The sequence below is a fragment of the Bufo gargarizans genome, unplaced genomic scaffold (assembly GCF_014858855.1).
Source record: "Bufo gargarizans isolate SCDJY-AF-19 unplaced genomic scaffold, ASM1485885v1 fragScaff_scaffold_347_pilon, whole genome shotgun sequence".
In the NCBI taxonomy this organism is placed as follows: domain Eukaryota; kingdom Metazoa; phylum Chordata; class Amphibia; order Anura; family Bufonidae; genus Bufo; species Bufo gargarizans.
The window spans coordinates 266,348-279,211 of NW_025334099.1; the positions used below are offsets into that span (position 1 = coordinate 266,348).

Sequence of the window (12,864 nt, forward strand, 5' to 3'; positions counted from 1 at the left end):
AGGATATTAATGCTCCAGAATACAGTGTATATAGAATTACCAGCGGTCAGTACAGGAAGGATAGAAATGCTCCAGAATACAGTGTATATAGAATTACCAGCAGAGACTACAGGAAGGATATTAATGCTCCAGAATACATACAGTGTATATAGAATTACCAGCGGAGACTACAGGAAGGATAGAAATGCTCCAGAATACAGTGTATATAGAATTACCAGCAGAGACTACAGGAAGGGTATTAATGCTCCAGAATACAGTGTATATAGAATTACCAGCGGAGACTACAGGAAGGATATTAATGCTCCAGAATACAGTGTATATAGAATTACCAGCGGTCAGTACAGGAAGGATAGAAATGCTCCAGAATACAGTGTATATAGAATTACCAGCGGTCAGTACAGGAAGGATAGAAATGCTCCAGAATACAGTGTATATAGAATTACCAGCTGAGACTACTGGAAGGATAGAAATGCTCCAGAATACATACAGTGTATATAGAATAACTAGCGGTCAGTACAGGAAGGATATTAATGCTCCAGAATACATACAGTGTATATAGAATTACCAGCGGAGACTACAGGAAGGATAGAATTGCTCCAGAATACAGTGTATATAGAATTTCCAGCGGAGACTACAGGAAGGATATTAATGCTCCAGAATACAGTGTATATAGAATTACCAGCGGTCAGTACAGGAAGGATAGAAATGCTCCAGAATACATACAGTGTATATAGAATTACCAGCGGAGACTACAGGAAGGATAGAAATGCTCCAGAATACAGTGTATATAGAATTACCAGCAGAGACTACAGGAAGGGTAGAAATGCTCCAGAATACAGTGTATATAGAATTACCAGCGGTCAGTACAGGAAGGATAGAAATGCTCCAGAATACAGTGTATATAGAATTACCAGCAGAGACTACTGGAAGGATATTAATGCTCCAAAATACAGTGTATATAGAATTACCAGCAGAGACTACTGGAAGGATATTAATGCTCCAGAATACAGTGTATATTGAATTACCAGCGGAGACTACAGGAAGGATAGAAATGCTCCAGAATACAGTGTATATAGAATTACCAGCGGAGACTACTGGAAGGATAGAAATGCTCCAGAATACAGTGTATATAGAATTACCAGCGGAGACTACAGGAAGGATAGAAATGCTCCAGAATACAGTGTATATAGAATTACCAGCAGAGACTACAGGAAGGATATTAATGCTCCAGAATACAGTGTATATAGAATTACCAGCGGAGACTACAGGAAGGATATTAATGCTCCAGAATACAGTGTATATAGAATTACCAGCGGTCAGTACAGGAAGGATAGAAATGCTCCAGAATACAGTGTATATAGAATTACCAGCGGAGACTACAGGAAGGGTATTAATGCTCCAGAATACAGTGTATATAGAATTACCAGCGGAGACTACAGGAAGGATATTAATGCTCCAGAATACAGTGTATATAGAATTACCAGCGGAGACTACAGGAAGGATATTAATGCTCCAGAATACAGTGTATATAGAATTACCAGCGGTCAGTACAGGAAGGATAGAAATGCTCCAGAATACAGTGTATATAGAATTACCAGCGGTCAGTACAGGAAGGATAGAAATGCTCCAGAATACAGTGTATATAGAATTACCAGCGGAGACTACAGGAAGGATATTAATGCTCCAGAATACATACAGTGTATATAGAATTACCAGCGGTCAGTACAGGAAGGATAGAAATGCTCCAGAATACAGTGTATATAGAATTACCAGCGGAGACTACAGGAAGGATATTAATGCTCCAGAATACAGTGTATATAGAATTACCAGCGGTCAGTACAGGAAGGATAGAAATGCTCCAGAATACAGTGTATATAGAATTACCAGCGGTCAGTACAGGAAGGATATTAATGCTCCAGAATACATACAGTGTATATAGAATTACCAGCGGAGACTACTGGAAGGATAGAAATGCTCCAGAATACATACAGTGTATATAGAATTACCAGCGGAGACTACAGGAAGGGTATTAATGCTCCAGAATACAGTGTATATAGAATTACCAGCAGTCAATACAGGAAGGATATTAATGCTCCAGAATACATACAGTGTATATAGAATTACCAGCGGTCAGTACAGGAAGGATATTAATGCTCCAGAATACATACAGTGTATATAGAATTACCAGCGGAGACTACAGGAAGGATATTAATGCTCCAGAATACAGTGTATATAGAATTACCAGCGGAGACTACAGGAAGGGTATTAATGCTCCAGAATACAGTGTATATAGAATTACCAGCAGTCAGTACAGGAAGGATAGAAATGCTCCAGAATACAGTGTATATAGAATTACCAGCGGTCAGTACAGGAAGGATATTAATGCTCCAGAATACATACAGTGTATATAGAATTACCAGCGGTCAGTACAGGAAGGATATTAATGCTCCAGAATACATACAGTGTATAGAATTACCAGCGGTCAGTACAGGAAGGATATTAATGCTCCAGAATACATACAGTGTATATAGAATTACCAGCGGTCAGTACAGGAAGGATATTAATGCTCCAGAATACAGTGTATATAGAATTACCAGCAGTCAGTACAGGAAGGATATTAATGCTCCAGAATACATACAGTGTATAGAATTACCAGCGGTCAGTACAGGAAGGATATTAATGCTCCAGAATACATACAGTGTATATAGAATTACCAGCAGTCAGTACAGGAAGGATATTAATGCTCCAGAATACATACAGTGTATAGAATTACCAGCGGTCAGTACAGGAAGGATATTAATGCTCCAGAATACATACAGTGTATAGAATTACCAGCGGTCAGTACAGGAAGGATATTAATGCTCCAGAATACATACAGTGTATAGAATTACCAGCGGTCAGTACAGGAAGGATATTAATGCTCCAGAATACATACAGTGTATAGAATTACCAGCGGTCAGTACAGGAAGGATATTAATGCTCCAGAATACATACAGTGTATATAGAATTACTAGCGGTCAGTACAGGAAGGATATTAATGCTCCAGAATACAGTGTATATAGAATTACCAGCTGAGACTACAGGAAGGATATTAATGCTCCAGAATACAGTGTATATAGAATTACCAGCGGTCAGTACAGGAAGGATAGAAATGCTCCAGAATACATACAGTGTATATAGAATTACCAGCGGTCAGTACAGGAAGGATAGAAATGCTCCAGAATACATACAGTGTATATAGAATTACCAGCGGTCAGTACTGGAAGGATATTAATGCTCCAGAATACATACAGTGTATATAGAATTACCAGCGGAGACTACAGGAAGGATATTAATGCTCCAGAATACAGTGTATATAGAATTACAAGCGGAGACTACAGGAAGGCTAGAAATCGTACAGCGTTAATGCTGCTGCTGTGACACGACCCCGCTTGCTGCAGCCGCCTCCTTGTGTTTTGAGTAGTGCATGCTATGCTCACTGTGCAGTGGACGATCGGCTTGCCCAGCATAACCACTTTCATCTCTTTTCTCTATTCTCCTGTAGCCAGAACACTGGAGGCCATAGTGAATGCCCTCGCCATGTCTGGCGACACGGAGGAAGTGACCCGCCTCCGTAAGCCCAGATTTTCTTATGAAGAGAACCAGATTCTTATCAGAGAAGTGCGAGCCCATTATTCTATGCTGTATGGTGCGCAGAGCCGGCGCCTCAGTGTGGCAGAGAGACGCCGGGTGTGGGAGGGCATCGCTGCAAAGATCAATGCCATCACCAACTGGAAGCGAACCGCCCAGGAAGTGCAGAAACGCTGGAATGACTTTAAGAGGCGGACCAAGGAGAAGCTGGCTCGCATCCCTCATTCCACGCAGAATGGGACAGCAGAGGATGTTCTCACGGCAGAGGAGGAAACCATCTTTGCCATCCTGGGGCCTGGGGTAGTGCCTGGGAGGGAGTCCTATGTCCATGGGACACAGCTGGGAGCTATGGGTGAGCATTAGATTGCAGATACTCCTAGTTCTCCACTCCGAGGATTTCAGGTGACCGGTCTTCCAGCTGCTGTAGTTATAGAGTCTCAGGTCAGTGACGTTATCATAGTTTACTCTTTATTATAATCCTTATCTTCTCCTCAGCGGCTTCTTGGTACTGATCTCCACCAAGTTCTGGAGACTCCAGATAAAAGTAGAGGGGGGTCTAAAGATCTAATGGTCACTCAGGCATGTTCGTGCACCTTACAGTTAGGCTTCAGTCTTATTCTCAGGTTTACTTTGTTCAGTTATTATGATGGCCTTTAACAGATGCATCTAGTCCGTGACCCATACTCTTCTCCTCCCTCGACTGTGTGACATTTCCTCTAGTGGTGGCTGTATAATCTGTATGTAGTGAGCTCCCTCTAGTGGTGACTGTATAATCTGTATGCAGTGAGCTCCCTCTAGTGGTGGCTGTATAATCTGTATGTAGTGAGCTCCCTCTAGTGGTGACTGTATAATCTGTATGTAGTGAGCTCCCTCTAGTGGTGGCTAAATAATCTGTATGTCGTGAGCTCCCTCTAGTGGTGGCTGTATAATCTGTATGTAGTGAGCTCCCTCTAGTGGTGACTGTATAATCTGTATGTAGTGAGCTCCCTCTGGTGGTGACTGTATAATCTGTATGTAGTGAACTCCCTCTAGTGGTGGCTGTATAATCTGTATGTCGTGAGCTCCCTCTAGTGGTGGCTGTATAATCTGTATGTAGTGATCTCCCTCTAGTGGTGGCTGTATAATCTGTATGTAGTGAGCTCCCTCTAGTGGTGACTGTATAATCTGTATGTAGTGAGCTCCCTCTAGTGGTGGCTGTATAATGTGTATGTAGTGAGCTCCCTCTAGTGGTGACTGTATAATCTCTATGTACCGAGCTCCTCTAGTGGGTCTAGTGGTGGCTGTATAATCTGTATGTAGTGAGCTCCCTCTAGTGGTGGCTGTATAATCTGTATGTAGTGAGCTCCCTCTAGTGGTGGCTGTATAATCTGTATGTAGTGAGCTCCCTCTAGTGGTGGCTGTATAATCTGTATGTAGTGAGCTCCCTCTAGTGGTGACTGTATAATCTGTATGTAGTGAGCTCCCTCTAGTGGTGGCTGTATAATCTGTATGTAGTGAGCTCCCTCTAGTGGTGGCTGTATAATCTGTATGTAGTGAGCTCCCTCTAGTGGTGGCTGTATAATCTGTATGTAGTGAGCTCCCTCTAGTGGTGGCTGTATAATCTGTATGTAGTGAGCTCCCTCTAGTGGTGGCTGTATAATCTGTATGTAGTGAGCTCCCTCTAGTGGTGGCTGTATAATCTGTATGTAGTGAGCTCCCTCTAGTGGTGGCTGTATAATCTGTATGTAGTGAGCTCCCTCTAGTGGTGGCTGTATAATCTGTATGTAGTGAGCTCCCTCTAGTGGTGGCTGTATAATCTGTATGTAGTGAGCTCCCTCTAGTGGTGGCTGTATAATCTGTATGTAGTGAGCTCCCTCTAGTGGTGGCTGTATAATCTGTATGTAGTGAGCTCCCTCTAGTGGTGGCTGTATAATCTGTATGTAGTGAGCTCCCTCTAGTGGGTGGCTGTATAATCTGTATGTAGTGAGCTCCCTCTAGTGGTGGCTGTATAATCTGTATGTAGTGAGCTCCCTCTAGTGGTGGCCTGTATAATCTGTATGTAGTGAGCTCCCTCTAGTGGTGGCTGTATAATCTGTATGTAGTGAGCTCCCTCTAGTGGTGGCTGTATAATCTGTATGTAGTGAGCTCCTCTAGTGGTGGCTGTATAATCTGTATGTAGTGAGCTCCCTATAGTGGTGGCTTGTATAATCTGTATGTAGTGAGCTCCCTCTAGTGTGGCTGTATAATCTGTATGTAGTGAGCTCCCTCTAGTGGTGGCTGTATAATCTGTATGTAGTGAGCTCCCTCTAGTGGTGGCTGTATAATCTGTATGTAGTGAGCTCCCTCTAGTGGTGGCTGTATAATCTGTATGTAGTGAGCTCCCTCTAGTGGTGGCTGTATAATCTGTATGTAGTGAGCTCCCTCTAGTGGTGGCTTGCCTAGGCTGATAAGCTGTATGTAGTGAGCTCCCTCTAGTGGTGGCTGTATAATCTGTATGTAGTGAGCTCCCTCTAGTGGTGGCTGTATAATCTGTATGTAGTGAGCTCCCTCTAGTGGTGGCTGTATAATCTGTATGTAGTGAGCTCCCTCTAGTGGTGGCTGTATAATCCTGTATGTAGTGAGCTCCCTCTAGTGGTGCTGTATAATCTGTATGTCAGTGAGCTCCCTCTAGTGGTGGCTGTATAATCTGTATGTAGTGAGCTCCCTCTAGTGGTGGCTGTATAATCTGTATGTAGTGAGCTCCCTCTAGTGGTGGCTGTATAATCTGTATGTAGTGAGCTCCCTCTAGTGGTGAGCTGTATAATCTGTATGTAGTGAGCTCCCTCTAGTGGTGACTGTATAATCTGTATGCTAGTGAGCTCCTCTAGTGGTGACTGTATAATCTGTATGTAGTGAGCTCCCCCTAGTGGTGGCTGTATAATTCTGTATGTAGTGAGCTCCCTCTAGTGGTGGCTGTATAATCTGTATGCTAGTGAGCTCCCTCTAGTGGGGCTTGTATAATCTGTATGCTAGTGAGCTCCCTCTAGTGGTGGCTGTATAATCTGTATGTAGTGAGCTCCCCTAGTGGTGGCTGTATATCTGTATGCTAGTGAGCTCCCTCTAGTGGTGGCTGTAATCTGTAGTGAATCCCTCTAGTGGCTATCTGTATGTAGTGAGCTCCCTCTAGTGGTGGCTGTATAATCTGTATGTAGTGAGCTCCCTCTAGTGGTGGCTGTATAATCTGTATGTAGTGAGCTCCCTCTAGTGGTGGCTGTATAATCTGTATGCTAGTGAGCTCCCTCCCTTTAGGCTAGGTGGCTGTATAATCTGTATGTAGTGAGCTCCCTCTAGTGGTGGATGTATAATCTGTATGTAGTGAGCTCCCCCTAGTGGTGGCTGTATAATCGTATGTAGTGAGCTCCCTCTAGTGGTGGATGTATAATCTGTATGTAGTGAGCTCCCTCTAGTGGTGGATGTATAATCTGTATGTAGTGAGCTCCCCCTAGTGGTGGCTGTATATTCTGTATGTAGTGAGCTCCCTCTAGTGGTGGCTGTATATAATCTGTATGTAGTGAGCTCCCTCTAGTGGTGCTGTATATTCTGTATGTAGTGAGCTCCCTCTAGTGGTGACTGTATAATCTGTATGTAGTGAGCTCCCTCTAGTGGTGGCTGTATAATCTGTAGGTAGTGAGCTCCCTCTAGTGGTGGATGTATATCTGTATGTAGTGAGCTCCCTCTAGTGGTGGATGTATAATCTGTATGTAGTGAGCTCCCTCTAGTGGTGGATGTATAATCTGTATGTAGTGAGCTCCCCCTAGTGGTGGCTGTATATTCTGTATGTAGTGAGCTCCCTCTAGTGGTGGCTGTATATAATCTGTATGTAGTGAGCTCCCTCTAGTGGTGGCTGTATAATCTGTATGTAGTGAGCTCCCTCTAGTGGTGGCTGTATAATCTGTATGTAGTGAGCTCCCTCTAGTGGTGACTGTATAATCTGTAGGTAGTGAGCTCCCTCTAGTGGTGGCTGTATAATCTGTAGGTAGTGAGCTCCCTCTAGTGGTTACCGCAAAACAAAATAAAGGAAAACACGTGTAAAATGCAACTAAATGGCAAAGTGTAGAATGCCACAAAATACCGATGTGTGTTTTCAGCGTCTAGCAGGTTCTACGCCTAGAGTTTTTGTACAGATTTTTATTTTTTTTTTACTTTTTCAACCCCTTAAGGACCCTGAGATTTTCTATTTTTGCGTTTTCGTTTTTCACTCCGCGCCTTTCCATAGTCCTAACTTTATTTTTCCATTCACATAGCCTAATGAGGGCTTATTTTTTGTGGGACAAGTTGTACTTTCTAATGGCACCGTGTAGTAAGAAGTGGGGAAAAAAATTCCAAATGGTTTACAATTGGGAAAAAAACGTTTTTCTTTTTTACATCGTTCACCTGTCATCTTCATTCTCCAGGTCAGTGCAGTTACAACAATCCCACACTTGTATCATTTTTCTTGCGTTTTAATACTGAAAAAAAAATTAATCCTTTTGAGGGAAAAAAAAGAAAAAAAAATGTTTAGAACCATATTTTGACCCCTATAACTTTTTTGTAGTTGTGTGGACGGGGCTGTGTGAGGCGTCATTTTTTGCAGGACGATCAGTTCTATTTAGTGACTTTTTGATCACTTTTTATAAAAAAATTATTGGGTAGTTGAAGTGACAAAAAATGGCAAATTGGCTGTTTCAATTTTTTCCCCTGTTTGCCGTATCCCATTAATATTGTTATATTTTAATTGTATGGGCATTTTCGCACGCGGCGATGCCCATGATTATTATTTTTTTATTGGTTAAGTATTTTTATTTTAAGGAAAGCCGGTGAACTTTAAAAAAAAAATTCTTATATATTTGTAAGTCGCCTTAGGTGACACTAACTGCCGATCATTAGATTGCCCCTTGTGGTAATTGATGGCTAAATAGCCATCATTGAAGACTTCATTTGCACTATACCAGGGAGGCTCAACCTGCGGCCCTCCAGCTGTTGCAAAACTACAACTCCCACCATGCCCTGCTGTAGGCTGTGAGATGAAGGCTGTCCGGGTATGATGGGAGTTGTAGTTTTTCAACAGCTGGAGGGCCGCAGGTTGGGCATCCCTGCACTATACCAATACAATGCTGCCACCTAGTGGCCTGTATCGGTATAGTCCTGAAATAAGCTCTGAAGCCTGCTTGAGGCTTCGGCTATTTCACAGATAGAACTGGTTCCCCGATCTCAGGACTGCGAAAATGCCGTGGTCACATTTGACCACCGCATCTGAAGGGGAAAATGTATGCGATTAGCCTACATGTGCAGCGGGTCTCTGCTATTTAATATAGGCGCCCGCTGCACATGTTAGTGGGTCCCATGTTTGGGGACCGGACTTCCACCGTACATATACGGTGGAGGTCCTTAAGGGGTTAATCAGGTTTTTTATTTAACTAAGGGTACTTTCACACTTGCGTTAAACTTTTATGGTATTGAGTTCCGTCCTCAATACCGGAAAAAAACAGATCAGTTTCATCCCCATGCGTTCTGAACGGAGAGCGATCCATCCAGGAGGCATCAGGACGTCTTCAGTTCAGTCACTGTACGGTTTTTGGACGGAGAAAATACCGCAGCATGCTGCGTCCAAAATTCCAGAACACTTGCTGGATCCGGCATTATTTTACATATAAATGCATTAATGCCCCAAGTGTTCCGTAAAAACAGATCCGGTTTTTGCCGTCTGTGCATGCGCAGACCTTTAAAAATGAGAGAGAGGTAAATACCGGGTCTGTTTTTGCGGATGACAACTGGGAGACGGATCCGGATCCGTCTACAAATGCTGTCCGTTTGCATACAGATTGCCGGAATCCAGCAACGCAAGCGTGAAATTACCTCAACAGGAATCCTCAGGAAACAAACACATGCCGAAAAAAGGTGTTTAACATTAAAAATAAAAAATATTTGGGTGAACATTCATATTTAAACCCGGTGAGATTGCCCGTTTCCACCCGGTTCTTTGGGACATGTCCTTAAACCATGATCTAGGTCCGACTTATGGGCTTTACATCTTTTTATGCTCTCGGGTTTATCTGGGAGAGTAAAGCCATGACTAGCCCTATGCTTTAGGCCTCGTGCACACGGCCGTTCCATGCATTGGGGACTGCAATTTGCGGTCCCCAATGCACGGCAACATCCGTGCGGCAGCCGCAGACAGATCCAGACCCATTCAACTTGAATGGGTCTGTGATCTGTCCGCACCGCAAAAAAGTAGTGCATACATGGACAGAAAACATGAGGCAGAAATGTTCCATGCAAAAATTCACTGTGGTGCAGATCTTGAAATCCACAGCATGTTAAGTGTTTGTGCAGATCTGGGGCAAATGTCACAACCCACTACACAATCTGCAAGTAACATGTGGAGATGTAAATCTGCATAAGCCGCACTGCTGTGTGCATGCACCCTAATGGCTTTTTAAGGACAAAACCAGGAGTGGATTCAAAAACAGAGAAGTTAAGTCTGTCCTTAAGGGGGTTTCTGAGACTTAAATGCTGATGACTAGTATCTGATTGGTGGGGGTCCGACATCCAGGACCCCCACCGATCAGCTGTTAGAGAAGGCAGCGACACTTGCTGCAATCCTTAATGGTCTTTATTCTAGTCCGCCACAGCCTTTTTACAGCAGCCTAGAATAACGCTTCCTGCGCTGCGGAGAGCGGCTGCGCTTGGCTCTTACATTACCGCCAGGCTCCTGTTCTAATGGCCCAGATCAGCAGAAGCAATGGTCTGTTTAACCCCTTGGATGTTGCGGTCAAAAGCTACTGCAGCATCTAAGCGGTTACAGAGAGCGGATTCCCTCAGTTTTGAGACCGCGGGGTGCTGTTGTCTTGGCAGCCTAGGGACTTGTGACGCTGTGCCACACTGGTGCCGACTGCAGCACTGACTGAATAATATATTGCATAAGCAACGTAATGTATTATAGACGCAATCTAAAGCTCCTCTATTAAAATCCCTTTGTGGGACTAGTAAATGGTTAACAAAAGTTAAATGGGTTTCCCGAAACTTAAATGCTGATTCCACTGCCAACTCGAATAGCTGATCAGCAGGGGTGACCGGTGTAAAGACTCAGTGGCATTTTTGCTGCCCCCCCCCCCCCCGAAAGAGTTAATAAAAGTGAATCAGTAAGTTATGTGTACCTGTTTTAACATGAATTCGAAGATTTGAGAATAAGTTAGGCTTACACAGGCTAAGTGATGAAAGTACTTACTAAGTGTGATTAATATATATAAGGTAAAGCAGACAAATCCCATACACAAAGGGGGTGCTACCCGCATAGCACATGGTCGATGCCTCTCAAGGTTGATACAAGAGAGAGATAGTGACCGACAACATCCTGCCTGGATGATCTTCTCAGTGGAACAAGGGTTAATAACCCTAAGGATGTGCAGTGTGGGGTAAAAAGAAAAAGGAAAAAGTCTGGTACCGTGTTGGCCAATAGAAAACCAGTGCTCTCATAAGAGAAACAAAATAGATGATAATTACTCTTACCGGTAATTGGATTTTCCGTATAGCCTCCACAACAGCAGGAGGGTACCCCCCCCCCCCCGCCCCCAGGGACAGGAAACGATGTAGAAAGCAGAAGTTTAAATGCCTCCTCCCCATTACCTTCTCCAGTGAGTACCAAAGGAACCAGGATGATGCTGAAGAAGTAGCCTTTTATTTGTAGGGAGATATGAATCAAGTTATAATAGACAAAAGAATACAAGCAAACAATGGGTGGGAAAAACCCAGCGCCGTTGTGGAGGCTATACCGAAAATCCAATTACCGGTAAGAGTAATTATCATCTTTTCCGTACCCCTCCCACAACGGCACTTCAGCAGGAGGAATAACAAAGGAATCCATTAGGGGGGGACTGCCGCTGACGACTGAACGTCCAACCTATAGTGGTTGAAAAAGGTGGAAGGATTTGACCATGTAGCAGCTTGGCAGATCTGAGACAAGGAGGCGGATTATGCCCAAGAGGTGGATATCGCTTTGGTTGAATGGGCTTTTAAACCCTCTGGAGGAGTAAGACCCTTAACTGTATAGGCCATTGCAATGGTCATTCTTATCCAGCGGGCTTTTGATGCTGCCTGCCCCCTATTTTGGCCTGCATACTGGACCAGAAGACGTCTGATTTTCACAGTCCTTTTGTGGCTTCCAGATAGACAAGTATGCATCTGCGTGCATCCAGATGGTGGAAACGTCTTTCTTTTGAAGATTTTGCCCCTGCGCAGAAGGTGGGTAAGGAAATCTCCTGTTGGCAGTGGAATTTTGAGAATACCTTTGGTAAGAAGGAGGGTTCATGTCTCAATATAATTCTAACGTCAAGGATGGATAGGTATGGAGGTCTGCATGAAAGAGCCTGGATCTCTCCCACTCACCTAGCTGAGGTGATAGCTATGAGAAAAGCGAATTTAAAGGACAGCAACCTTAAGAGGATTGACTCAAGAGGTTCAAAGGGATGGTCCATAAGGACGGAAAGGACCAAATTAAGTTCCCAAGGCAGAACCGTAGATCAAGTAACTGGGTGAAGTCTGCTGGCTCCCTTTATGAACCTCTTGACCACATCCAAATCCGCCAATCTCATATCCAAGAAGGCACTAAGGGCTGAAATCTGGACCTTGATGGTACTGACACGAAGACCTTTATCTAGCCCCTTCTGAAGGAAGTCTAGGATTACCCTCATATCTGGGGGAAGAGTGGGATTCCAGGATTCCTTGGCAAATGAAAGTAAGGTTTTCAAAGTTCTCCAGTAGATATTGGAAGTTACTTGCTTTCTGCTAGAGAGCAGGGTGGAGATAACTGCATCAGAGAAGCCCTTGGACTTCAAAATGGAGTGCTCAAATTCCACGCTGTCAATTGTAGTCGGCAGATTGCTGGATGCCAAGCTGGGCCCTGATGGAGGAGGTCCGGAGACTGTGGAAGGGTCCAGAAGTCCCCCTTGGAGAGGTTCAGAAGGAGAGAGAACCAAGGCCTTTTGGGCCAGTATGGTGCCACTAGGATGATATGGGCTCGTTCCTCTATTATCTTTGCCAGAACCTTTGGTAGGAGTTGGAAAGGGGGGAACGCATAGAGCAGACCCAACGGCCATGGACCCGCTTAGGCATCCACTCTCACCAGATGGTCCCTCGCAGAGAGGGAATAGAAAAGGTCCACATGTTTGTTCTTTTATTATTATTGGGACTACCCATTTGCTGCAGATGTTCTGGAACACCGCTTTTTTGAGGCTCCAC

The 12,864-nt window shown here is 44.0% G+C and overlaps 1 protein-coding gene across 1 annotated transcript in view; it reads left to right on the forward strand.

Annotated features, from left to right (window-relative positions):
* The window catches only part of LOC122922423 (Myb related transcription factor, partner of profilin), a 91,660-nt gene that overhangs the window by 50,844 nt on the left and 27,952 nt on the right, over positions 1-12,864 (forward strand). The window contains exon 2 of the mRNA XM_044273024.1: positions 3,545-3,982. Within this exon, the coding sequence (XP_044128959.1) occupies positions 3,580-3,982 (403 nt within the window). The 5' untranslated portion in view covers positions 3,545-3,579. The remainder of the gene's footprint in view (positions 1-3,544; positions 3,983-12,864) is intronic.